The sequence below is a fragment of the Pseudorasbora parva genome, chromosome 6 (assembly GCF_024679245.1).
Source record: "Pseudorasbora parva isolate DD20220531a chromosome 6, ASM2467924v1, whole genome shotgun sequence".
NCBI lineage: Eukaryota > Metazoa > Chordata > Actinopteri > Cypriniformes > Gobionidae > Pseudorasbora > Pseudorasbora parva.
The window spans coordinates 44,889,843-44,917,042 of NC_090177.1; the positions used below are offsets into that span (position 1 = coordinate 44,889,843).

The 27,200-nt window shown below is 41.7% G+C and overlaps 2 protein-coding genes across 5 annotated transcripts in view; one reads left to right on the forward strand and one right to left on the reverse strand.

Moving 5' to 3' along the window:
- col9a3 (collagen, type IX, alpha 3) overlaps nucleotides 1-10,103 on the forward strand; it is a 33,534-nt gene extending 23,431 nt beyond the window's left edge. The window contains exons 24-32 of the mRNA XM_067446989.1: nucleotides 393-464; nucleotides 865-900; nucleotides 989-1,033; nucleotides 1,122-1,154; nucleotides 2,718-2,864; nucleotides 2,953-3,007; nucleotides 3,091-3,273; nucleotides 5,223-5,300; nucleotides 9,307-10,103. Of these exons, the coding sequence (XP_067303090.1) occupies nucleotides 393-464; nucleotides 865-900; nucleotides 989-1,033; nucleotides 1,122-1,154; nucleotides 2,718-2,864; nucleotides 2,953-3,007; nucleotides 3,091-3,273; nucleotides 5,223-5,300; nucleotides 9,307-9,491 (834 nt within the window). The 3' untranslated portion in view covers nucleotides 9,492-10,103. The remainder of the gene's footprint in view (nucleotides 1-392; nucleotides 465-864; nucleotides 901-988; nucleotides 1,034-1,121; nucleotides 1,155-2,717; nucleotides 2,865-2,952; nucleotides 3,008-3,090; nucleotides 3,274-5,222; nucleotides 5,301-9,306) is intronic.
- An 83-nt stretch (nucleotides 10,104-10,186) lies between these two features.
- On the reverse strand, nucleotides 10,187-26,699 carry LOC137079055 (transcription factor-like 5 protein). Of its 4 annotated transcripts, none has more exons than XM_067447003.1 (7): nucleotides 26,637-26,699; nucleotides 22,336-22,764; nucleotides 17,366-17,489; nucleotides 17,115-17,256; nucleotides 13,625-13,820; nucleotides 13,393-13,531; nucleotides 10,187-10,610 (listed from the first exon to the last, which is right to left on the reverse strand). In XM_067447003.1, exons 2-7 carry the CDS (start codon nucleotides 22,761-22,763, stop codon nucleotides 10,485-10,487), a joined length of 1,155 nt encoding a protein of 384 aa, XP_067303104.1. In that variant the 5' UTR covers nucleotide 22,764; nucleotides 26,637-26,699; the 3' UTR covers nucleotides 10,187-10,484. The 4 variants fall into 4 exon arrangements, with proteins under 4 accessions (XP_067303104.1, XP_067303101.1, XP_067303103.1 ...); XM_067447000.1 differs by having other exon boundaries at nucleotides 13,393-13,534; XM_067447002.1 differs by lacking the exon at nucleotides 26,637-26,699 and adding an exon at nucleotides 26,458-26,596 and having other exon boundaries at nucleotides 13,393-13,534.
- Between the last annotated feature and the right edge of the window lie 501 nt (nucleotides 26,700-27,200).

Below are 27,200 nucleotides of genomic sequence, written 5' to 3' on the forward strand. Positions count from 1 at the left end.
ACTTTACATGTGACTCTGGTATGACCCAAGGAATAAAAAGCAGCCAGTTCTATGATTTTAGGCCAAACCATTAAAGGCATAATTCCTCCGAAATGAAAATTCAGTCTTTAATTGGCAAACATGGCGTTGTTGAAAGCTGGTTGAACCGCATAACAAAAAAGGTAGAACTGCCTGCTGGTTCATGTTTGGCAATAAATGGTCTTCAAAAAATTATGCAAAGTTGCGTCACGTCTTATATTCCAAGAGTTCTGAAGGCACATGATAGGGTTTGGTGATAGTAAACGACTAATTATTTGGCAAAAATCTTGATCATGAGAGCGGACCGCCGTGATCTGATCCAATTTATTCAAATTCATAAATGTTATTAACATCCATAATTTGTTTCCACACAGGGTGTTAAAGGAGCTCTTGGAGATCCAGGTCTGCCTGGTCCGACAGGCATCAGAGGCGGCTTTGGTGAGAGGGTGAGTGATGCAGAAACATGAGCTTTTAATCAAAATGGTTTTCAAATGTCAAGCCAATATCAAAGTTCTTCATGAAACTTTGCAGTTTTGGTTTTCTAAAAGCCTCTAAAGACACAGGCTGATGCATACAGATTCACATGTAGTGTTGAGTTTTGGTGTAATCAGACAGAACAAAGCCTATCTGTACTCTCAGGCCTGCTTCACTCAACGCGCGCGCACGCACGCACGCACGCACGCACGCGCACACACACACACACACACACACACCTGTTCAAAAACACACTGAGCCTCTCTCTCTCTCTCTCTCTCTCTCTCTCTCTCTCTCTCTCTCTCTCTCTCTCTCTCTCTCCCCTCTCTCTCTCTCTCCCTCTCTCTCTCTCTCTCTCTCTCTCTCTCTCAGGGTCCAGTCGGAGCTGGAGGGCCTAAAGGAGATATGGTAAGGCTGTGTACTGTATGATGGAAAGAAAGCGCTGTATGAAATAAGCAATGAAGCGTGAGCATGTTTCTCTGCTGATGTGTTTTAGGGAGTTGCTGGAAGTGATGGTTTACCGGGGGAGAACGGAGAGCCCGTATGTAACTCAATGTCTCAATAATCTTCTTTTCATTTCCACTCAACCAAAACATTTCTGAGACCGACTCTCTTTCCCTTTATTTCAGGGTCCGTATGGTCCCGTCGGCCAGAAAGGAGAGGTGAGGATGCAACCTTATGACCAGGGGCCTCATTTATAAAACTGTGCCTAGGATCCCTACTAAAAGTTTACGTGCGCCCAAAATATTCCGGCAAAAGGAGATTTCAGGCAAAAGGAGAATTAAAGCGGCAAAAAACATTCTGATGTATAAAAGCGTGCGTACGCACACCTGTAAGCAATGTTCCCTTTATAATCTCAGATCACCTGCAGATGTGCGTACGTGAACCCGCCTCATATCCTGGCCTGTACACGCCCATTTTTAACCATAAATAGTCCGTTGTGGACAATGTTACTGTACGGCAGAGCTGATGATTATTATTATAATACATTTTGAAATACATTTGGATTTTACTAGATGTATATAGCCTAAAACAAATAACACTGTTGGATTTAATCTTCATGATAATGTGGATATAACGTATGATTGAGTGAAAATTAAATGTCATTAATTCTTATAATCGTTCTTCTCACATTTATTTTCTACAATCTAACTTCAGTTCACAACCTCAAGCTCTGTGTCGCCAATTCCCTTTTGCTGCGTCCCAATTCGCCTACTATGTCCTAAAAGTATGTACTCTTTTTGTGAAAAAAAGTAGATGCTTTTGAGTGTGTAGCAGAAGAGGGTGCGAGCTTCGGGACTACTTCGTCATCTTTAATGGACTCTTAGTCACGAGCATCCCATCATTGTTTAACTGGCCTGTCTATCATCACACAGTTCTAATCCTCCTCATTCAGTTAAATCTCCTGCCGTATCGGAGAGAAATGGAGCCGCTCGTTGATCTGCCGTGTGTGTGTCTTTAATGCAGAGACTCTCCTCGTGTGTTTGTAGTTTAAATATAATGATGCTTTAAAAGTTAACGGCCAAACGTGTCATTACAAAAGTTCACAATGCTGCTGCAGGTGAAATATAATGTGGACAACACTGAATAAACATCTTAAATACTGATGATTGATCACTCACACCCCTTTATCTAAACCTCTCTACTTAACCGGCGGACTCACACATCCGTCATGTTTGTAGTTTTTTTAATGGTTTTTATCCGCGTTTGTAGTTCTAATCGAATCCTCGTCCGACTCGCAATGGGTTGTGGGTAATATCAGCCGTTTGTGTGTCGATCCGCACTTCAAATTCGGACCGGAAATAGTAAACCATCCGGGTATCTTTGGCATACTCTTTTCAACATACTACGATTTGGGAGTTACTAATTCTTATTTAAAGTACTATTTAGTATGGATAGTTTGCGAATTGGGACACAGGGCTTGTCTCCAGAATGTGTGTACGCACTGCTCAAAGTTTGCTTAAAGGTGCGCACATTCTCCCATCAAGTTTGTTTTGTATAGATCACAACCTTTGCGTGGGAAATGGCGTACGTACGTTTCCAGCCGCGTTTTGTGCCTACGCATGCTTTATAAATGAGACCCCTGGACTGTAGATATCAGTTCGGTGAACAGGTGTTGTTCATATATCGTGGGCAGCTGTATCGATCTAGACTGGGACCAAACATATGATGCTACTACCTGAGGACAATAACTTCCTCCATGTTTTTCCCTGCCTGGTTTCTAGTCTGGTAAGCGTGGTGAACTGGGAGCCAAAGGCGTTGTGGGACCGCAGGGAGAGATTGGAGGCAGAGGAGCTCCGGGAAAACCAGGCCCAATGGGCTTCCAGGGAGAGCAAGGTTTCCCAGGGGTCGCTGGGAAGACTGGTATTCCTGTACGTAACTGCCTGACTGTATGTTGGTACTGTGCTATAGATCCGTGCCGAGATCCGTGTTGTGATTGCGGCTGTGTTCATGTTGTAGGGCAAACTGACGAGTGAGCAGCACATCAGAGAACTGTGTGGCTCAATGATTGATGGTACAACCTTTCTTCACTCTTAAATTTACCAGACTGCATTCATGAAAAGCTGTCGTCTTACAATCTGCTCATGTTCCCCTTAGATCAGATAGCTCAGTTAGCGGCTAACCTGAGAAGACCCCTGGCTCCCGGTGCTGTGGGCCGTCCTGGACCAGCTGGGCCTCCAGGAAAGCAAGGGGAAGTTGGATCCATTGGCCACCCCGGAGCCCTTGGTCCGCCAGGATATAGGGGACTGCCAGGAGACCTGGGGGATCCTGGTCCTCGAGGTGAGAGACTGCTCATGCTTTTGTTTGTAAGGATAGCATGTGTCAGGAAAATGTAAGCTTCCTCCCTCTTCCTGAGTCTAATCTCCTCTAAAGTGTTATGTTATGATAGCACAGTTTCACATGAGAAAGCGCCACCAATGCTGCACTATATTGCCAAAAGTATTGGGACACTCCTCCAAATCCCTGAGTTCAGGTGTTCAATCCCTTCATGGCCACAGGTGTGTAAATCAAGCTCTAGGCCTGCAGACGCTTCTACACACATTAGTGAAAGAATGGGTCGCTCTCAGGAGCTCAGTGAACTCAAGCGTGGGGCCGTGATAGGTTTCCACCTGTGCAATAAGGCCATTCCTGACATTTCCTCACTACTAAATATTCCACGCTCAGCTGTTAGTGGGATTATAACAAAGAGGAAGCGATTGGGAACAACAGCAACTCAGCCATGAAGTGTTAGGCCACGTAAAATCCCTGAGCGGGGTCAGCTCATGCTGTGGGTCACAGTGCATAGAAGTCTCCAACTTTCTGCAGAGTCAACAGCTCCAGACCTCCAGACTTCTGTGGCCTTCAGATGAGCTCAAGATCAGTGTAGAGAGCTTCATGGGATGGGTTTCCATGGCCGAGCAGCTCATCAGAGCCTTACATCACCAAGAGCAATGCAAAGCGTGGGATGCAGTGGAGTAAAGCAGCCGCCACTGGACTCTAGAGCAGCGAGACGTGTTCTCTGAGCGACCAATCACGCTTCAGTCTGACAATCCCATGGACGAGTCTGGGTTTGGCGGTTACAGGAGAACGGGACTTGCCTGACTGCATTGTGCCAATTGTAAAGTTTGGTGGAGAGGGGATTATGGTGTGGGTTTTTTTTCATGGGTTGGGTTCGGCCCTTTAGTTCCAGTTAAAGGAACTCTTAATGCTTCAGCATACCAAGACATTTTGGACAATTTCATGCTCCCGACTTTGTGGGAACAGTTTGGGGACGGCCCCTTCCTGTCCCAACATGACTACGCTCCAGTACACAAAGCGTCGGTCCATAAAGACATGGATGAGGAGTTTGGTGTGGAGGAACTTGACTGGCCTGCACAGAGTCCTGAGCTCAACTCGATAGATCAGCTTTGGGATGAATTAGAGCGGAGACTGAGAGCCAGGCCTTCTCGTCCAACATCAGTGCCTGACCTCACTAATGCGCTTCTAGAAGAATGGGCAAAAATCCCCATAAACACACTCCTAAACCTTGAGGAAAGCCTTCCCAGAAGAGCTGAAGCTGTTAGAGAGGGTGGGCCGACTCCATATTAAACCCTACGGATTAACAATGGGATGGCACTAAAGCTCACATGCATGTAAAGGCAGGCGTCCCAAAACTTTTGGCAATATAGTGTATAATTGCAGGATTCCAGTCCAGGATTTAATATGCAATCATATTAAATCATACAATCATACAGGCTGGAGCACTGGTATACTTTTCTTATTAAGGCCATAAATGAATAGCAATCTTAGATCATATGGGCAAATCATGTATATCCCACGAATGCGAACTGTTTTCGGTAAAAGTGCTTTTAAAGTTTTTGCACCTTTTTCCTGGTATACATTGCAGAAACAGCTCAAATTTGAGTATCTACCGACAATGACAGTTTAAAACTAGGATAAAGGACTATTTGAGTACTAAATGCACATGTGATGTTATTGAGTGTTGCTGGTGATTTTTGTTGAGATGATGTTAAAGTGTTAAATGTCTTCTTTCAGTTAATTGTGTGTATATGTATTTTATTTATTTATTTTTCATTTGTTTGTTATTATTATTATTATTTTTAATTTATTTTTCTGCTGTCTTGGCCAGGACTCCCTTGAAAAAGAGATTTTGAATCTTAATGGGATTATTTCCTGGTAAAATAAAGGATAATAAATAAATAAAAAATCTTGTTCCAAAAAATGTAATTCTTTGCATCTTATTTCTACAGGTGATGTTGGTGAGCAAGGTGATAAGGGACCCATCGGTAAAGCAATCGAAGGGCCCATTGGAGACCAGGGTGACCAGGGTATGTACCATCATTAAGTGTGACTCCAGGTTGCCATTTTCTCTTTTCAAAGTCAATAAAAGTGGACCCGGGGTTTGGAAAACACACGTAGAGTCAAATAACTAGTTTCTTGTAGCTTGTCTATGTAAATGTACCTTAAGTAAAATGAAAACTTGCTTAACACACAATATTAAACATATATTTATAAAAAAAACACTTAAAGGTGCACTATGTAGTATTTTTGCAGTAAAATATCCAAAAACCACTAGGCCAGTGTTTAGGTTATATTTTGTTCAGTTGAGAACCTAAAATATCCCAAATGTTTCCAACTATTTGTAAATTGTGATAAAATTGCTATTTTAACTAAGGACCGGGACGTGTCAGCATAGCGTTTGAGGGAGTCGCCTGTCAATTGTGTCATATCTGCGCTACCCTCGGTTTCGGCTTTTATTTGGCAGGAGCGCTTTACTCTTAGCAGTGTGAACAAGTGAACGCACGGAGTAACGTCATAACATCATTTTAAACACACTTAAATATGATCTAATATGATAAACAGAACTGCATTACCTCAAAATCAAAACCGGAAGACCGGATCTGTGCAGGCGCCCGGCAACTGTGTCCCGTCCCGTCATAGTAAAAGTCCCGGTATTCGCGAGGCGGGTATTTGTTTAACAATCGCTCCAGCGGCCGTGCTCAGCTCCACAACGCTCGGTCCTGCTCTGCTTCTCTACAGTAACGTTAATAACCGATCGCTCCAGCAGCCGTGCTCAGCTCCACAACGCTCGGTCCTGCTCTGCTTCTCTACAGTAACGTTAATAACCGATCGCTCCAGCGGCCGTGCTCGGCTCCTCAACACTCGCTCCTGCTCTGCTTCTCTACAGTAACGTTAATAACCGATCGCTCCAGCAGCCGTGCTCAGCTCCACAACGCTCGGTCCTGCTCTGCTTCTCTACAGTAACGTTAATAACCGATCGCTCCAGCGGCCGTGCTCGGCTCCACAACGCTCGGTCCTGCTCTGCTTCTCTACAGTAACGTTAATAACCAATCGCTCCAGCGGCCGTGCTCAGCTCCTCAACACTCGCTCCTGCTCTGCTTCTCTACAGTAACGTTAATAACCGATCGCTCCAGCAGCCGTGCTCAGCTCCACAACGCTCGGTCCTGCTCTGCTTCTCTACAGTAACGTTAATAACCGATCGCTCCAGCGGCCGTGCTCAGCTCCACAACGCTCGGTCCTGCTCTGCTTCTCTACAGTAACGTTAATAACCGATCGCTCCAGCGGCCGTGCTCGGCTCCTCAACACTCGCTCCTGCTCTGCTTCTCTACAGTAACGTTAATAACCGATCGCTCCAGCGGCCGTGCTCGGCTCCACAACACTCGCTCCTGCTCTGCTTCACTACAGTAACGTTAATAACCGATCGCTCCAGCGGCCGTGCTCGGCTCCTCAACACTCGCTCCTGCTCTGCTTCACACTACAGTAACGTTAATAACCGATCGCTCCAGCGGCCGTGCTCAGCTCCACAACGCTCGGTCCTGCTCTGCTTCTCTACAGTAACGTTAATAACCGATCGCTCCAGCGGCCGTGCTCAGCTCCACAACACTCGGTCCTGCTCTGCTTCACTACAGTAACGTTAATAACCAATCGCTCCAGCGGCCGTGCTCGGCTCCTCAACACTCGGTCCTGCTCTGCTTCTCTACAGTAACGTTAATAACCGATCGCTCCAGCGGCCGTGCTCAGCTCCTCAACACTCGGTCCTGCTCTGCTTCACTACAGTAACGTTAATAACCGATCGCTCCAGCGGCCGTGCTCAGCTCCTCAACACTCGGTCCTGCTCTGCTTCACTACAGTAACGTTAATAACCGATCGCTCCAGCGGCCGTGCTCAGCTCCACAACACTCGGTCCTGCTCTGCTTCACTACAGTAACGTTAATAACCGATCGCTCCAGCGGCCGTGCACGGCTCCTCAACACTCGGTCCTGCTCTGCTTCACACTACAGTAACGTTGATAACCGATCGCTCCAGTGGCCGTGCTCGGCTCCACAACACTCGCTCCTGCTCTGCTTCACTACAGTAACGTTAATAACCGATCGCTCCAGCGGCCGTGCTCAGCTCCACAACGCTCGGTCCTGCTCTGCTTCTCTACAGTAACGTTAATAACCGATCGCTCCAGCAGCCGTGCTCAGCTCCACAACGCTCGGTCCTGCTCTGCTTCTCTACAGTAACGTTAATAACCGATCGCTCCAGCGGCCGTGCTCAGCTCCACAACGCTCGGTCCTGCTCTGCTTCTCTACAGTAACGTTAATAACCGATCGCTCCAGCGGCCGTGCTCGGCTCCTCAACACTCGGTCCTGCTCTGCTTCACTACAGTAACGTTAATAACCAATCGCTCCAGCGGCCGTGCTCGGCTCCTCAACACTCGGTCCTGCTCTGCTTCACTACAGTAACGTTAATAACCGATCGCTCCAGCGGCCGTGCTCGGCTCCTCAACACTCGGTCCTGCTCTGCTTCACTACAGTAACGTTAATAACCGATCGCTCCAGCGGCCGTGCTCGGCTCCTCAACACTCGGTCCTGCTCTGCTTCACTACAGTAACGTTAATAACCGATCGCTCCAGCGGCCGTGCTCGGCTCCTCAACACTCGGTCCTGCTCTGCTTCACTACAGTAACGTTGATAACCGATCGCTCCAGTGGCCGTGCTCAGCTCCTCAACACTCGCTCCTGCTCTGCTTCACTGCAGTAACGTTAATAACCGATCGCTCCAGCGGCCGTGCTCAGCTCCACAACGCTCGGTCCTGCTCTGCTTCACTACAGTAACGTTAATAACCGATCGCTCCAGCGGCCGTGCTCAGCTCCTCAACACTCGGTCCTGCTCTGCTTCACTACAGTAACGTTAATAACCAATCGCTCCAGCGGCCGTGCTCAGCTCCACAACGCTCGGTCCTGCTCTGCTTCACTACAGTAACGTTAATAACCGCATGCATGAACGTGATTTCTGCCCGAGTCCTATTTTCCACCGGCTGTGAGGTGAAGACCACATGTCCCAAGATGCTGCGCTCACACTTTGCGTCATCAAACTACACCTTTGTTTTGAATAGGCGCCCTCCAGTGGACGGAAAGTTGCATAGTGCACCTTTAAAGCAATAGTTCACCCAAAAATTTAAATTTGATGTTTATCTGCTGACCCCCAGGGTATCCAATATGTAGGTGTGTTTGTTTCTTAAGGAGAACACAAATTAAGATTTTTAACTCAACTGTTGCTGTCAGAATTTGTGCATTACACGACTGAGAGAAGAAAAAAAACATGTACAGACTTCAGATTAAACCCTGCTGCTAGTGACAACACATCCAAAATACATTTGGGTCCAAAAATAACAAAAACTACGACTTTATTCAGCATTGTCTTCTCTTCTGCGTCTGTTTTCAATCCTCAAATAAAGATTCAAACGGTTATGAATCAGCGAATTGAATCATGATTCGGATCACCAACGTCACATGATTTCAGCAGTTTGATGCGCGATTCGGAAACCCGGAAGAGAAGCCAATGCTGAATAAAGTCGTAGTTTTTGTTATTTTTGGACCCAAATGTATTTCTGATGCTTCAAGAGACTCTAATTAACCCACTGATGTCTCATATGGACTACTGTGATGATGTTTTTATTCCCTTTCTGGACATGGACAGTATAGTGTGCATACACTTGCATTCGCTCTCGGACTAAATATAAAATATCTTAAACTGTGTGTGAAGATGAACGGAGGTCTTAAGGGTGTGGAGCGACATTAGGGAGAGGAGTTAATGACAGACATCTAATTTTTTGGTGAACTAACCCTTTAAGACACAAAACAGGGTTAGACTTTATTCTGATGGTCCATTCTACTAACTATAAGTATCTTTGCAACTACAACTCATTCCAGTACTAGTAGACTAGTGGGTTAGTAGAACATGTAGACATGCGATTCTTTGCTCTTTCCCAGTTCTCTGCGAATCGTTGTCTTGTGTTATTCTGATCGTTCCTTCCCTTTGGCCCTCAGGTCTGCCAGGAGTCCATGGGTTCGTCAAAGATGGCCGTGACGGGGCCCCTGGAGACCCCGGAGAGCCAGGAGAAGCTGGAAGAGCCGGCAGAACGGGACACCAGGGGTCGCCAGGAATCTGCGACACCTCAGCCTGCCAGGGGGCGGCGGTTCACGGCAAGTCCTCCAACCCCAAGAACCATTAGCAGCAGAAAGAGCAGAGGCCCTTTGAGGAGAGCTTCAGGAGAGACGGCCCTGGAGGAGCGGCGGCGTTTCCACAGCTGAACAAACGTTGAGCTCGAGAGCGGCATGTTCAAGATGTTCAGTGTAACTCAAGAACATCCACGGCTCGAAGCACCAACACGTGTAGATACAGCAGAAGAACAAATACAGCACACCGTCAAACCGGCTGATGTACAAATCTCAATCCTTCAACGATTTCTCAATCCTCGTACATTAAACGTTTATCGCTCTGATGAAGTACAGCGCTGAGCTTCAAGAGGGCTTTCACAGTATCTGAAACAAGGCTTGTTTGAGGCATCGAGAAACGAACAGATATATTGGATGCATTACTGAAATTTTCTTTGCCATTTTATTCTTACATTTAGTGTCAAATTCCAGGTCACCAGCATTTGATGACAGAGATGCTTCAGACACACTTACTGTAAAATATGTCATTGGCCATCTGTGGGCTTTATCAGCCGTATCCACTAGATACTGGTGCTGTAACTATTAAATATGATTTTAAATACTATTTATTATTTCTGAGTTACTGTTGTGTGTACAGCGAGTTTCTACAGCATGGTATTGTAAGAAAAACTGAATAAAGCCACTTTTCAGTAAATCATTTCATAGAGCTCATGTCTCTGAACCGTTCAATAACACACCAACAACAAATGCATTAAATAGATCATTTTTATTTAAATGACTTTTTATACATTAATACAACAATGGCCATGCCTTTCAAACAAACAAGGCATACAAATACAAACCATTAATAAAAATACACATGAGTACAGTGTCTTACATTTCCTTCAAAGGAAAAGCCGTCTGCAGGTTTTTGGCTCTCAAAACAATCAACAACGTGCCGTTGTCCACTCGACCTGGCCTATGAGAACAAACGGGCATGGTTTGGCCCGAGTGAAGAACGTTAATGAATGATTAGATGATAAACCTGGGGTTGGCGTGGAGAACTCGAGTCAGTCGTGTGTAGACGCGCCCCCAGGAGCGCTCATGTTTTGGCAGGGCTCCAGATGATGTGCTGCTGACACACAGCTGGGTTTCAGACGCAGTCCCGTTTTGCCACAGAAAGTCCTCTGGAAGTCCTGGAACAAGAGTGTGTGCATGCTTATGGGAGTACATGGAAGATATCATCATACAACTCAAAAATAAAACACAAAGGTCTAGCGCCAGTACCATGAAGTCAGTTCTGCTGGCTAGCCAGGTAAAGCCGGGTTCACACTGTGCGATTTTTGTTCACGATTTGGCCATCCTAAATCCCAATTTAGCAAATCCTAAAAGATTCCTCTGATTTAGGCTAAAATCTGACGTCTTTGATTGTTAGTTTGACATGTTCACCGGCAGCCGATTAATGAGCGCTGCGATCAAATTTGACCTCAGATGAAATTCTGCCAGTGTCAGAAGATTTGGCACACAATCCTGCAGTGTGACTTCTCCTACGACGACAGTCAAATATCTCAGTTTTTCAAGACAAACTATGACCAAAACGAGAGCTAGAGATTTCTCTGTAGTCCCCATTTCAGTCTTGTGTGTAATGCAGCTCACCGTCACCGAACGCTTCATTGATTGATGATATAAAACTCCGGACGAGTTTTCCTCAACTATCCTACAGTCTGACATTAATGACAGCTGAGATCTTACAGTGTGACATGGCTTACAGCGGAGGTCATGATCCTACAGTCTGACATTAATGACAGCTGAGATCTTACAGTGTGACATGGCTTACAGCGGAGGTCATGATCCTACAGTCTGACATTAATGACAGCTGAGATCTTACAGTGTGACATGGCTTACAGCGGAGGTCATGATCCTACAGTCTGACATTAATGACAGCTGAGATCTGACAGTGTGATATGGCTTACAGCGGAGGTCATGATCCTACAGTCTGACATTAATGACAGCTGAGATCTTACAGTGTGACATGGCTTACAGCGGAGGTCATGATCCTACAGTCTGACATTAATGACAGCTGAGATCTTACAGTGTGACATGGCTTACAGCGGGGGTCATGATCCTACAGTCTGACATTAATGACAGCTGAGATCTTACAGTGTGACATGGCTTACAGCGGGGGTCATGATCCTACAGTCTGACATTAATGACAGCTGAGATCTTACAGTGTGACATGGCTTACAGCGGAGGTCATGATCCTACAGTCTGACATTAATGACAGCTGAGATCTTACAGTGTGACATGGCTTACAGCGGAGGTCATGATCCTACAGTCTGACATTAATGACAGCTGAGATCTTACAGTGTGACATGGCTTACAGCGGAGGTCATGATCCTACAGTCTGACATTAATGACAGCTGAGATCTTACAGTGTGACATGGCTTACAGCGGAGGTCATGATCCTACAGTCTGACATTAATGACAGCTGAGATCTTACAGTGTGACATGGCTTACAGCGGGGGTCATGATCCTACAGTCTGACATTAATGACAGCTGAGATCTTAGAGATGCAATAAAGTCAACTAATTAAAGGTCACTATATGATAAAAAAAAATATTGTCTATCTTTAATGATGATTACTTAATATAATGATTGTTTATGATTTATCTGATACCACAGTATAATAATTGCATTTGATTCTGGCTCGATACCCCAATCTAATAGCAAATTACCGATATATCACAATGTGCATGCTTCAATTTAACATTTTCACGTTCATTTCAGGACAGCTGACGGAAATCACTTGTGTTTTTAAACCTTGCACATTTGAACGCAAGCGATTTCAGAGCGTTTTGTAATACATGGGATAGGAGCTCTTTGAGAGTTTATTTTGCACTCATACTGACGACGCACACACAAGCCGGTAAAGAGCTCACGCATTCAAAATGAAGTTTCATTAAACAGTCAAATACACACAATGATGTAAAAACGATACTACCGGTTAAAAAAAGTACAGTAGCATCGCCAGTATTTTGAAGCTTTAGTATCGTGATACTACTGTAGTACCAGTATACCATGCAACCCTAATCTAAATGAGACTTTTCCACGATTAAAACACATTTTATCCTCTTTAAGGGTGCGTTCACACTTGTCATGTTTGATTGGATTAAAATGAACCCTGGTGTGATTGCTCGGTTAGTGCGGTTCATTTGAACATATGTGAACGCTGCCGTCTGAAGCTAAAAGATGGGTCTCGGTCCGCTGCCAAACAAACTCTGGTGCGGTTCGGTTCATATATGAACGCAGCGCGGACCAAACACATGTAAACGAACCACAAACAGGATGTGATGTCACAGGATGTGATACATAGTCAGCTGATTTGACGACACGGTAAGATCGGTGTATCCAAAATGAGTAACGTTAACATTAGAGGGCAAACATGGAGCAACGAGGAAGAGCCTCATCAAAATTTGGTCCGACGAGCATGTTTCGAAAATGCTAGAAAAAACGCACAAAAAGCAAACCTGGTTTTTCTCATCAGAGGACCTGAGCTGCCCATCAGTCGGTACAGACGACAGAACGGCCGTCTCTTTTGCAGCAGATCTTCGCTTCTGCATTACAGAGGAAATCCTGGAGCTGTTTTGAACATTTTATGAGCTCTTCATGAGTTCTCAGCTGGTAAAAATAACGCCATATGTACACGCATAAAATGATGCTGTTTAATCCAGCACACAGCATTGTTCTGAATGTTCGGTAAGCGAGCTCCTATGTCATATAAGCCGACCAATCAGGTTGTGACCGTCTGCCTATGCCTTTGGTTCAGTAACTGGTTCGCTGTTAAAAATGCCAGTGTGAACACTAAGCGGGCCAGGACTATATGTTTTGTTTTTTGGTCCGGACCAAATGAACCGAAGTACAAATGTGAACTAAAAGTCAATGCGTCATCGATGCATTTCACATGCTGACCACACTCACCTGTTTAAGGAAGTCTCCGTGTATTTCTTGTATGTATTTGAGGAAGGCTGTGGTCCACTGCAGTGTGGTGGCTTTATCAGTGTCAGCGTAGCAGAAGGGCACCAGCAGGTTCAGCTCGTCACAGCACAGGCGGATCCGTCTTCTGAGGACACAAACACGCCACATATCATCTCTGGACCAAACAGCCAATGCTGCGGGAAACGGATGAGCCGTATGTAATGCTGCAAACCACCTGCGATCGCGTTCCTTGCGATTGTGAACTTCTTTGCGCTGAGTTCGATCCATGAGCGGCCTCGTCCTGTCACGTTTCGCACAGGACAAACTGGCACGCGGCTTCCAGTTCTCTGAGCCCTGCAGGATATTCGACGCCCTGAGGGCCTTTGTCCGGGCGCGCTTGATGGGCCGCACAGCTTTATCCACCACCTCATCTTAGGACGAGAGAGAAACTGATATAAACACACCTCTCAGCCCTGCACTGGACTCTTGGGAAAAGCATAAAGTCAGTACTCACTCACTGCTCTGACTTTAGCGTAACATGAGGTGTAGTTGATTATAGATGTTGCTCTTTTTTGCACATAAAAAAGCCTGTTCTTTAATTTTGCCATTAAAGTCTGAGTGAAGTGGCTTAAAGAGCTCAGTTTTCCTCTGTGTTGAAATATTTTCAATTGAAACATAAAAATCATCATCATCATCATCGTTTTTACACAAGCCCTGTGTAACTACTAGGGCTGGGTGTTGACACAAATTTCACAACTGGATTTGATTCACAAGTGTACATTTCAATTCATTTTGATTATTTTGGATATAAATCAGGTACAATATATGGCCAATTTTCTCAAGGAACAAATCTCTGAACTGATGCTGTAAACTGAAAGCTGTTTTACTGACGTCTTCACGCGGTTTAAACACCGATTGAGCATGAGACGAGATACTGATTTCAGTAAATTGTACTCTCTCTTTTAACACACTTTCAGATGCTCATTCTTGTTGTTTTTTACGTGCTGTAACTGAATTAAGGTGGAAGAGATGAGCAGTTCATCTTCTCTTGAGCTGAGCTGCACCACAGAGCCAAACGGTATTCATGTTTTTGACTTTCATAATTTCGTAATTTAATTTAAATCTGAGACTCTGTTTTAAATCAGCAGTAACAAAGCACAAAGATTATTGTGATTTATTGGATGTGAAGCGGGCTACAATGGTCTGCAGGGCCGTGCACAGACATTTTAAGGGGCAGTGGCCCAAACCAAAAAAAGGGTACTTAAAGGGGATTGAGTACCATCTTAATATAGAGAATGAATAACAAACCTTTTACAATCATACTGTAAATACAATTTTTAGGCTTTAGTGCTAATAACATTCATGTTGTTCTAATTATTCTTCCAAAAAGTTGATTCTGGGCTAAGTTGATCTCTTTTTTATTGGAGATTTAAGTAGCAAATGAGAATCACTAAAATTACTGAATATATTTTGAGACAAAGGTCTTGTTTATGATTTATGTAAATCATACGCAACAGTTTTTTAATAACAGAATATGTAAACTATGGTATTTGGGGTAAAAGGCATATTTAACATGATAATAAACATCTGACTAACTTCCATTTGTTGACATGACATGGTTAAGATTCAGCTGGTAAATATCTTAAGTTGGGTGTCCATCTTAGATGCAACATCATATATATAATATAAATATGATAATAATCATATTGGCTAATACAAATATATTTAATTGTTACAATGATAAAACTTTATTAAATTATCATGGGATCTCATTCATTCAATGCTTTCAGATTATTTACTTAAAAAAATGTTTCTGTATTTTAAAAATATTTTTGCACAAGTATGAACTTTTTTGAAAAATGAGCACATTTTTCTTAGGGTGTGCTTTAGCCCCATTGTACCCTGATACAACTCATTTATATTTATAATGGTCTAAATAAAATATCATAAATAGGACGTATGTTATAGATACTAGTATTAACTCGTAAAATTGATTATAATCGGAAATCTATTTTACAGGAGTTGGGTGACAAACTGTCAGCTAAATATTCAGTATACAGTATGACGATTTACCCGCTGGAGCAGTTTGAATCCATGTTTGCACTGTTGAAACAAAAAAGCTACTAACTCTGCGGATCAACCACTGTCTGTAATGTGGACTGTAGTTTGAAATAAGTTAATGTGACGACATTCTGGAACTGTCGTTTCCACAGAGAGCGGATCTGTGAGCCATGCTGCGGAGCGAGCGGGAAAACACGGAGCGGATTAGCGGAATTAGTGGATTTTTAGAGGAACAGAGCGCTTATATGGGAATCCTCTGAGGGTGAGGGAGGGAAGGGGCCGAGAAGGGCAACTTAGCTGATGAGGGCAAAGGGGCAGTGCTCTAGCCCCCGGGCCACCCCCCTGTGCACGGCCCTGATGTCCAGTTCATCAACTGAAAACAGGATAGACTAATCAATTCTTGGGATTTAAGAATCGATATCGGTTCATAGAAATGAGAATCGATTCAAATCGAGAAATCTTTTTTTTTTTTACCCAGCCCTAGGAGTTAACCCTGCAGAATCCCGGGTGAAAAGCGTTGATAAATTACAAGTGTGAAACGCTCCCTTTACCCGGGGTTAAAAGCGGTGTTTACAGCGACGATAACCCAGCGATAAGCACAGTATCAAATGAACAGTTTTTTCTGTTATAGACTTTCTGACAGGAAATGGTTTATGAAGGTCAAGTGAGCGATACTGCATGATGATAGTCAAAGCCATGAAATTGGTTAGGTTTTATTCATGAGTCTTTTTATTAATATACTAATGGTGTCCATACTATGGTTACAAGTGTATTTATGACAGTAATGTGTGTGTGTGTGTGTGTGTGTGTGTGTGTGTGTGTGTGTGTGTGTGTGTGTGTGTGTGTGTGTGTGTGTGTGTGTGTGTGTGTGTGTGTGTGTGTGTACGTGTTTGTGTACGTGTTTGTGTGCGTGTTTGTGTGCGTGTACACGTGTGTGTGTGCGTGTTTGTGTGCGTGTGTGTGTGTGTGTGTGTACGTGTACCTGTTTTTTCTAGCCTGACGGGGACTTTAACCTGAATGCACACAGACTCATGGGGACTCGTGTCACTGTGGGGACCTAAATTGAGGTCCCAATGGGTACAAAAGCTTATAAATCATACAGAATGTGTTCTTTTGAAACTGTAAAAATGCAGAATGTTTCCATTGATGGGTAGGTTTAGGGGCAGGGGCAGGGGCAGTGTGTGTGTGTGTGTATTGGTTTTGTACAATACAACAAACCATTACGCCTATGGCGAGTCCCCAGAAAGATAGCACACCAGATGTGTGTGTGTGTGTGTGTGTGTGTGTGTGTGTGTGCTTGAGTATGGCTGCTCTCAAATGTGCTGAATGCTGCTTAAAATGATGTTGTAATTATTCAAATAAAAATGAGATCCCTATTTGACTCGTTTTTGTAGATTTGTTCCTCTTTTTAATGCATGCATAGGTCATCTGGAGCCCTTTTATGGTGCTTTTTTTTATTTTGATTATTAGATTGGCAGCCCCTGATCACTGTATGGAGAAAACTATTTTGCGTTCCAATGATGAAGAAAAGTCAAACAGCTTTAGAGCAACATAAAGGCATTTATAATAACTATCATTTGCTGATTAATTCCTCATTTTAAAATGAACAATAAATCATTACCAAGATTGTCTGTATGATAGAGAGACCGTTTAGAGAGTCTTACTCTTGTGGAGTGTGGAGGCAGTTTGCTGGTCGTCAGTGTAAATGACAAACGGGGCTCTCAGCACCGAGTCTGAGCCGTGATCGGCTCTGAAGCTCCACGTCTGATAATCTGTGGGGATGACCAGCTCTGACTGTAGACCAGCCTCCAATAAAAGAGAAAGGGAAAGACCACAGGATAAACAAACAGACAGCAGACCTCAGGTACAGACAGACACAGCGGTGCATTTGACTGACATGAAGATAAGCACCTACAGGTTTGAACAGATGTCCTTCGTATGGATAAGTCAGCATCTTGTCTGGTTTACTCCACTTCTCTATCTGTGCATGCGTGGGGATTGCTGGAGCACTCGTAGAGTGACAAAGCACTGACAAAAATCTGCAAGACAAATTATGAAATCATGTCAAGATTGAGACAGCAATGATTTAAAGCAGCAATTCTCACACTGTTTATTTATATCAGTCAAAGTCCTTTGACCTAAAACAGGGTTTCTCAAACGGTGGGGGGGGGTTGAGAGTTGATGAAAAGCTAATGTTTAAAAATGTACAATAAAACATTAATAGGGTTCCACAATTAATTGAAACTAAATTGAAATTGAGATATGTATTAGTGTGATTGTACACGGCTCTAGTTTCCTCAGCTCTACACGTTCACTAAAGACATCCGACTGTGTTTACCTGAATACTCGCCAGACCACGCATTTTTACATATTTTGACCATTCAAACCCAAACAATAATAACTGAATCGCATGTTGCCTGAAAGGCGTGCGTGTGTGCTTTAGGTCAGTGTCCGGCTCGAGCACGTCCCGCGCCATGCTTTTTCTTCTCATGCGCGCATATTTCTGTTGCTTTCTCTTTCATGCGCTGTGCGTAAATATTGAACTCTTCTGCTTCCAATTTTTAGTGCACGATAGAAGCAGAGCTCACACACACGTCCTGACAAATTCAATATACAGCTCATATTAGCGCTCTCCTCCTTAAAGTACCGGTACTAATAAAATCCCATATTGCACCACTTGTAATAGCAGGGTATCGCGATGTTTTTCTAGTACCGGTATATCATGCAAAACTAAAAAGTGATGAGCGGCTGCATGTTTCAGAGAAAACCGCGGCACTGTGTTCATTTACACGCCAGCAGCTCATGGGTCAATGTCTCCAGAGCAGCTTGGCTCGCAGTAAATTCCAGTGTCGTCAATTTATTAATACATTTTAATTTGATGAGTCAATTCTTAAATCCCAAAATCAAACATTTAATCTATGCTGTTTTTAGAAAACAAAAGAAAGCATAAAATAAACTAATTGCCGATAGATCATAAGCAGTCTCTTGAGGTAAATGTGCGCTATTGGTCTGTCTACTTTTGCGTCCATTCCTTTTTTTTTAATTTACAAAAATTTGCACAAAACATAAACGTTTTCAAAAAGACTTTATATATGAGAATGACTCTCTGTGAATGAATGACGAGGACACACAGTTTAATTTGCCACACACACACACACACACACACACACAGAAACTTGCAAAAACGTGTTTTCAGCCTCTGTCACCTCAATATATGAGGACTTGAATGCATGAACCTCATGTCCAGTGTTAAATAGATCCAGACTATGTTCATTAGAAATTATTCGATTTTTTACTTTAAAACACGATAAAACCCCTATTTTAATGACAACATTTCTAATAAGAGGGCAAGTGAAAAATAACGGTATCGGCCAATAATTATTTGTTAAAATTGATATCGGCCTCAAAAATCCTATCTGTGCATCCCTAGTCACGCGACGCTCCTGCTCCCAGTGTGAATGAAAACAATATGTGCTGCTCACGCTTGCGGACGGCCATTAATGCAACACAGAAAAACGTGACCATGTCAAATTATAACATCAAAACTGGCATGTTCTCAAAAAATGGTCGCATATGCAACCCTTTTGGTCACGTCTAGAGCACTGCATAGGCTCATTCTGTCATGTGACGCCACGTTGATTTACGCTAAAGCCCTTTTTCTCAAAAATATTTTTTTTTTTTTGCTGAGATTTAAAGTATCAACATACACTAAAGTAAAAAAAAAAAAAAACATTTGCAAAAATGTATCGATAACTGGCATTTCCACCAGCTATATCATTACACATTGTGATGTGCTGAACCTTTTTCCTTGGATGGAAACCTGGCATCTGTGAAAAGAGCAAATGTTGAAATCAAGCTGCCAAAACAACTTTCTAATGCCCCATATTGTGGTAATTTAATCCCCATATTTCCATCTCCACAGCAACACGCTCAGGCCTGCTCACACAGTACGAGTAGATGGCATGCGATGCAAAGACGACGCTCTGACTGATGTGCTCACACTATGAGTGTAAAAATATGCACGATAAACCCTGAGCCGGTTGCGCTGATACACCATTATATCGTCAAAAGCATCAGCTATCGATACAAGACGATTTAGCATAATTTATGTATTAAATTATCATTAGGGTAGGCAGTATAGCCGCATAAAAGATTAAAATCGATTAGCTTACTCCTCACTGAAAATGATAACAACACTTTCAGCTTGATTATACAAGGAATTACAGGCCTATAGTTAAAACGATTAACAGTCATAATATGTCCCAACACTGTCCACAAGTCCTCAATGAAAATTAAGCTTTATTTCCAAAACAACTAGTTGAACATGAAAAACTTCTCTACATATATAGGCCACAAGAGAAGTATTAAGAAAACAAATGAAGACAGTTATCTACCGTTATCAGATGTTGAAGTTGTCTCTGAGAGAATATGCGCTGAAAGCTCGTCAGATTTTACTTTCACTTTCTGTATAGTGGCTAAATAATTGACTCAAAATTGATGGGTTTGAGACTTCTTCTCCTCCGCCATACCTCTCACTCAAAGTTTGCCCATTGCTAGTGTGATATCCACTGACTCGCCTTCATGGTTTAAAACGGTGCGACGTGACATTTTTCTTTATCATCAGTTCACATTTCCTATGATAATAAAATCAACTAAATATTAAATAAATGAGTAAATAAAGTGAAAAGTGAAACAAGTAAATGAATAAAAGAGGTGCTGGTGTGTATGTACACACAGATGGCTTGAAGGCCATGGATTATGGTTTATCTATTTTGCACCACACACGGGAGGTAAGCAACAGTTTGCTAAATTGAAGCTAGTTTAATAGCTACAGAACTTAAAGATCGCCCTCTTTTCATTTTCTTTCCTGCTTCATTAAAATTTGTTTTAAGATTTGGTTTAATTCTGTTTTCACAGGCGCAGTGAGGACATGCCAGAAATTCATCCGATCGCCGGTTGGGATAGGTTTATCGCCACTCGTTTATTGTTAACGCTGAAAATCAGCCCGACTCAAAAAAAGAGTCACATGAGTCAGAATTCTGTTAAAAATCTGAGTATTAGCCCTATTCATTATATATTATATGTACATTATTCATTCATATTGGTTGCCAGAATAATAATCCTCCACGGTGTGTTAATAGGCCAGAGGAGAACTGGCCCCCCGACTGAGTCTGGTTTCTCCAAGGTTTATTTTTCTCCATCATGCCCTGATGGAGTTTCGGTTCCTTTGGTCGCCTTTGGCTTGGCTTGCTCAGTTGGGGACACTAACATTATGATCTAAGTTATTCAACTAAATATATAAAAAAAAAATATGAATTAGTTTTTATTTAATCCTATAAACTATAATACTGATCTGCCAACATTGTCGCTCTATGATAAATTAAAATAAGCTGATAACATCACTGTTTTCTCCAGAACGACTGTACAGCCGAATCACATTCTGCTGCAGTATTGTCCTGTTTAACACTGTGAAGCTGCTTTGACACAATCGTGATTGTAAAAGCGCTATATAAATGAAGTTGATTGATTGATTGATTCAGACGGTAATTGTTTCTCATGTGAACGTCTGTAAAAATGAATTTGCAGCCCCCTCAGTGATAAACTCGAGCATTCGGATGGAGATTTATTCAGGAGGAGCGAGTTTTGGGATCCTGCGCACCTGGGAACGCCGCTCATGTCGTCAATCTAATGACCGTCTGCTGTAAAAATGTCATATGCTTGGAATAAAAAGAATAAAATCATATCTAAGTTTCATAATATTATATTATTTAAATCTCCTTTTTAAAAATAGGCAGATGTCATTTTAAAATGTGGAAATGAGGGGAATTAAGTTAATACTTCAAATGTAACCTGTATAACGTTAATTACTGCCATAATAACGGCTCCTTTCACATGTTTGCGTGTTTTTCTTCTTTTTCTCTTTTGAGGGATGAAGAAAAATTATTCTTGTAAATACTTTCCAGCATTTTAGTAATAAGTGTCGGCTAGATCTTTAAAATGCATCCATATTACAGCGAAGCGCAACGATACGGTGCTCCGCAGGGGTCAAAAAGGTTTAATTTGAAGCGATCTCTTCTTGAAAACTCAGAGATGTGTATTCGGACGGTAGTTAAGTCACCGCAGACTTTGGTGTTTGTCTAAAAACAGTCGGTAATTCGGCCGGGGATTCTTATGCGGATGGTGGGAGAAAAACTCTGACATTCTGGATTCGGACGGCAATAAAATCACAGACTATCCGCTGTAAATGATGAGTACCTTACGACCCCACGAGAAACAGTCCCCGTCTGAATAGGGCTTTAGGCTGCTGAAGTCTTTGTGTGATAGGCGTCGGCGTCGAAAGCAAAAAGATGTGTGTGGGACATTTTACTGAAGTAGATGCCATTTACATTAAGTACAAATATAACGCCTTGTTTACTAAATGTCTGGCAGGACAAAATTACAGGAAACACTATAAAACAATATTAAACACTATAAAACAATATTAAACACTATAACACTATAAAACACTATAAGACTATAAAACAATATTAAACACTATAAAACAATATTAAACACTATAACACTATAAAACAATATTAAACACTATAAAACAATATAAAACACTATAACGCTATTGATCTCATTCAATAGTGTTGATGCTAAAGTTTTGATGCAAATTGACCAGAGGTTCGAACATCCCTTTCCCCATCACATATCAGATCGAAAAGGCATTTATTTTCAATAAAAATGAAGCCCCTGTAAATAAAGAAAATACCCTACGACCCCATGACAAACAATTACTGTCTGAATAGTTTTACCCAATGATGGTTTGGGGGGGGGGGGAAACATTATGAGTGAACACAAACAACAAATAAACAGTAAAAACACAAATGTGTGCATTGTGACCTTTTCTCCAGGCAGACTCGTGCCGGTGGGCTGTGCCGGGGCTCCGCCGCCCCTCTCCAGCGAGACACATCTGTCCTGTCCTCCATCTGAACCCGCTCCAGCACAGACCCAGGCACCTCCGCCCCGCTGACAGGCGTGGTCTCGCTGGGCTCCAGGAGCACCCCCATCTCCTCCGCCGAAACGCCCGCCTCCGCACCGCCTCCGATGGGCCGCTCCGGGGCCTCAGACAGGCTCTCCTCCAGCTGGGAGAAGCCGGAGCTGTCTGTCTCGCTGGCCTGAGCCTCCATGTGGCTCTGGATGATGTGCTGCAGGTACTCCACCTCGCTCATCTCCATCAGGCTGAGCTGCGAACTCACCGCCACAGCGGCCGGTTCAGACACACGGCACTCGTCTGCATGCGGAGTCTTACAGGCCATAGACGAGCTCATCCTGAAAGAGTTCAGATGCTGTTAATCTCACATACAAATGAACAATAACAGTAAAGCCCACAACTGACTGACTCCTTTACTCTGATACACGCTGTTATGCGTTTAAATAATAATCATAATATTAAACAATAGGGGTGTAACGATATATTGTTAAACGATATAATACGATATAAAAATGTGACGATATATGACGATATGTATCGTTGATGGAAACGATATGATTTGTGATATAGTTGTTTTATTCAAGGCTCAGCTTGCTGTAGTTGGTCTATTAATAAGGCATTATTCACACACACACATTAAGGGAACACTACTTTTTTTTGAAAATAGGCTTATTTTCCAAGTCCCTAAAGAGTTGAGTTTTACCGGTTTTGAATCCGTTCAGCCGATCTGTGTATCTGGCGGTAGCACTTTTAGCATAGCTTAGCATACATCATTGAATCGGATTAGACCATTAGCATCACGCTCAAAAAAATGACCAAAGACTTTCAATATTTTTCCTATTTAAAACTTGACTCTTCTGTAGCTACATTGTGTACTAAGACCAACGGAAAATTAAACATTTTTAATACCGATATAGCTAAGAACAATTTTCTGGGTAATATCACTGTGCCGCTTCACTCATGGTACGGCAGGAAAATTCCCTGATTATTACACAGGAATGAGCAGGAATCGGTCAAAAAATCTAAACGTTTCATTTTCTGTTGGTCTTAGACTACACAATGTAACTACAGAAGAGTCAAGCTTTACATAGGACAAATCTTATCCTTGAAAAAATAAAGTCTTTGGTCATTTTTGAGCGTGATGCTAATGGTCTAATCCGATTCAATGATGTATGCTAAGCTATGCTAAAAGTGCTACCGCCAGATACAGAGATCGGCTGAACGGATTCAAAAACGGTAAAACTCAACTCTTTAACTCTAAGGGACTTGGAAAATAAGCCTTTTTTTTTTTTTTTTTTAAAGTGGAGTGTTCCTTTAACAAATGTACCACAAATATAAACTCTGTCCTCGTGTCATGTATTGTTTAACTTCCAAAACACAAATGAAGATATTCTTTATTAAACCTGAGGGATTTCTGTCCCTCTATTTAAAGTCCATTCCTCTTAAACTTAAAAGATCCACAAAATGTCATAAAGTCATCATAAAAATAACTAATGGAGTGTCTAATCCGAACCCAAGTCTTCTGAAGAGACACGAGCGACGGCTTATGATGAACAGATTTACTCGTACTGTAGTAAACACGGACGCTCAGGTGATTGAGAAAACAACGAGAGAGTAAAGGCAGAATTAAAGTTCTCGGGTGAGCTGAACATTTACAGTTTGAGACTTTAGCGCTCATTCTGACGAGCTTTCCTGCGATTAGAGCTGCGACGGATTGCATTGACCATCTGAAGCGCACACACACTCCTCAAAGTGAGACTGAGTAATGCCTGAGGCGAAAAAATAAAGTTTAAGGAGTTTCAGTGACATTATTACATTAAACGACTATATAATGTTGAATAAAATGTATAATGATGCAGTGGGGCAATATTTGTGGGTCTTAATTATAATAATACACAAATAATAATAATATTATTTTAATAATAATACCATTTTCTTTTTTTAAAAACTCTTCCTTATGTTGGCTTAAAATATTGGGATACATATTGTATCGTGAGTTCAGTATCGTGATATATATATCGAATCGTGACACAAGTGTATCGTTACACCCCTAATAAACACTTGTAGTTGGGTACCGAATTCGGTACTTTTAAGGGCACCACTTGAATTACGTCTGTCTTTTCAAATACCGATTCGCATTAAATCAATCGGGACCGCATTTCGGTACCTGACAACGTATCTGACAGACAGAGACAGAGGCAGCTCTGGCAAAATGTCAACACATGGCTTACAATTTCTGCAGTTATTGAGGGTAAAATACCCCTAAAAGTAACGGAAAAAGGTACCGTTGGGTACCGGTTAAAATGTGAACGGTACCCAACCCTAGTTGTAGGTGTCCACACTCATATTTAATTCTGGCTCCATTTGGTATGGAACTAGGGTTGCCAACTGTCCCGTATTAGCCAGGCCGGCCCTTATATTGGGCCTAATTGATATGTCCCATACGTGATCTCCCTTGTAAGTTCTCTTTGATTAAGAAATATGCACTTTAAATCATACTAATGTAGGCTTACAATGGTCGCACCAAACTTAAGTTTCAAAGGTTATGACCTTGTTTTGAATAGGTGATATTTAATATCCTACCGTTCAGAAAGTTTTAGACCTGTGAGATTTTTAATGTTTCTGAAAGAGTATTTTCAGCTCAGCATGCCAGGCTGCATTTACTTGATCATAAATACAGTAAAAACACAGTGTAATATTATTATAATGTAAAGTAGCTGTTTTCTGTGAATATTTGGCGAAGTGTAATTTATTCCTGTGATCAAAGCTGACTTGATCAAAAGCTGAGATATGATAAAGAAACATTTATGATTATAAGCAGTTGTGTAGAAAAATGTTTCAGGATTATTTGATGAATAGGAAGTTCAATAGAACCTAATCTACCAGAAATATAAAACCTTTTACTGTCCCTTGTGACAAACTTAGTGGATCGTTGGAGAAGAAAAGTATTAATTTCATTCATTTCTTTCCAAAAATAATTATATAAACATTTTTCTATTTTAAATAATTGCTGTTATTTTGAACAATGCTTTTTTGTGTGTAATGTGACTTTTTGTATGATATAATTTCTTTTTAGAATAAATTTGTACATTAATAGCTTAAGCAAAACAAATGTGTATGTCCGAGAAACTATTATACACACATTTAACCGCAGACACACTGAAATGACATATACAGTAACGTTACACATATTTTGAGTGTCCCTTATTTTCCTATAAAGCACCACAATCGCCCCTTATTTTCCTCTTCTGACGTTGGAAACCCTTTATCACAATCTAAACAATTATAACTTGATTAAAGTCATTGATTATTCTGTTCAATTAAAATCAAAATATGTCACATTAGTTTATATTGTTATAACCCTTATAGCAGAGTAAAATGGTTTGTGAAGGCCATTTCATGTTAACTTGTACAGTAAGTTAATAATAACATAGTTGCTATGATGGTTTTGTAAATGGATCTAGGAGTTATTAATAATTAATTAAATTAATTAATTAAGAAATTAAGAGTAATACATTTTTTAAAACAGTTTTTCTATTTCAGAAAAATGCTGTTATTTTGAGCAATGCTTTTTGTGTGTAACATGACCTTTTGTTAAATAAAATGTATTTTTAGAATTAAACTGTACATAAATAGGCGAAGCAAAACTAATGTGTATGTCTGAGAAGCTTTACACACTGAAATTACATTAGTTACAGTACAGATATTTTGAGCGTCGCTTATTTTCCTTTTCTGAAGTTGGCAACCCAATATTACAATATAAACAACTGTCAGTGGATTAAATCATGTTTTATCTCATCGAAACGATGTGTAGCATGGGTTTATTGGTACAGTTAGCGTAGTTAATGGAGGCCATTTCATGTCAACTTTTACAGCAAGTTAATAATAGCGGTAATGTCATCCATGTCAACTGTAAGTTAGTTGCTCTACCGGTTTTGTAAATGGATCTAGGAATAATTGATTGAGACAAAACACACGGTCTCTTACATTTTAAACAGTTAACAAGGAAATTATATTTAACTTAACCAAACCCGTCTTCAACTTCCCGAGTTTTCCCGCCGTCACATCCCGGATTTAAAGTCTGACTGACTCTATCACGACCATTAATAACCGTGTGAATGAAGCGCACAGTCTCGGAATCGTGAGTCTAAAGTAGATGGTGAAAACAACTGATTGATTATAAGTGATTAATGAGGAGGACTGGCCTTACCTGACACCGAACGGCTGACACGCAAAACAAATGGCGTCGCTGCTGACGTCACTCGCAGCCCGCCGTCCGGTTTTTGTGGTAAAAATCACGGATTGAAACGATTATTACAGGCTCAATCACGCGACTTGCTTCAGTAATAACTTAATACAAGTAGCCTAATAACTGTATCAAACATGGAAAGACCCATGAACAGGATCATATGCGCATGCAAATCACACCCATTTACCACTAGAACCCATATTTATTCGTAAATGTAAATTTTCTTTAACAATAAGTTACCCAAATTAAATCATTTATGACACAAAAACGCTTAAAAAAAAGTTTCAAAACTGTGAAATTGTCAATGTTTAACTTGATACTGCCTCTGAACATTTTCCATTTTCTTTTATTCTTAATGCTGTCATTGTTGCTGCAGCAATTTATATAACGTTAAGTGTTCAAGAAACTTGTCTATAAAAATATATTTTTAATAAAAATAGGCAAAAGTAAACTTAGCTCCTGATTCATTCATTATACAAAACTTCTTTATTAACCTTTATAGGACTAGGCTACCTATAGGCTATG

Coding starts and splice junctions, on each gene's coding strand:
- LOC137079055 (XM_067447000.1), bottom strand. CDS start 22,763: ATGAGCTCGTCTATGGCCTGTAAGACTCCGCATGCAGACGAGTGCCGT. Junction 17,490..22,335: donor CGAGTCTGCCTGGAGAAAAG/GTCACAATGCAC, acceptor TTTGTCTTGCAG/ATTTTTGTCAGTGCTTTGTC. Junction 17,257..17,365: donor AAGGACATCTGTTCAAACCT/GTAGGTGCTTAT, acceptor CTTTTATTGGAG/GCTGGTCTACAGTCAGAGCT.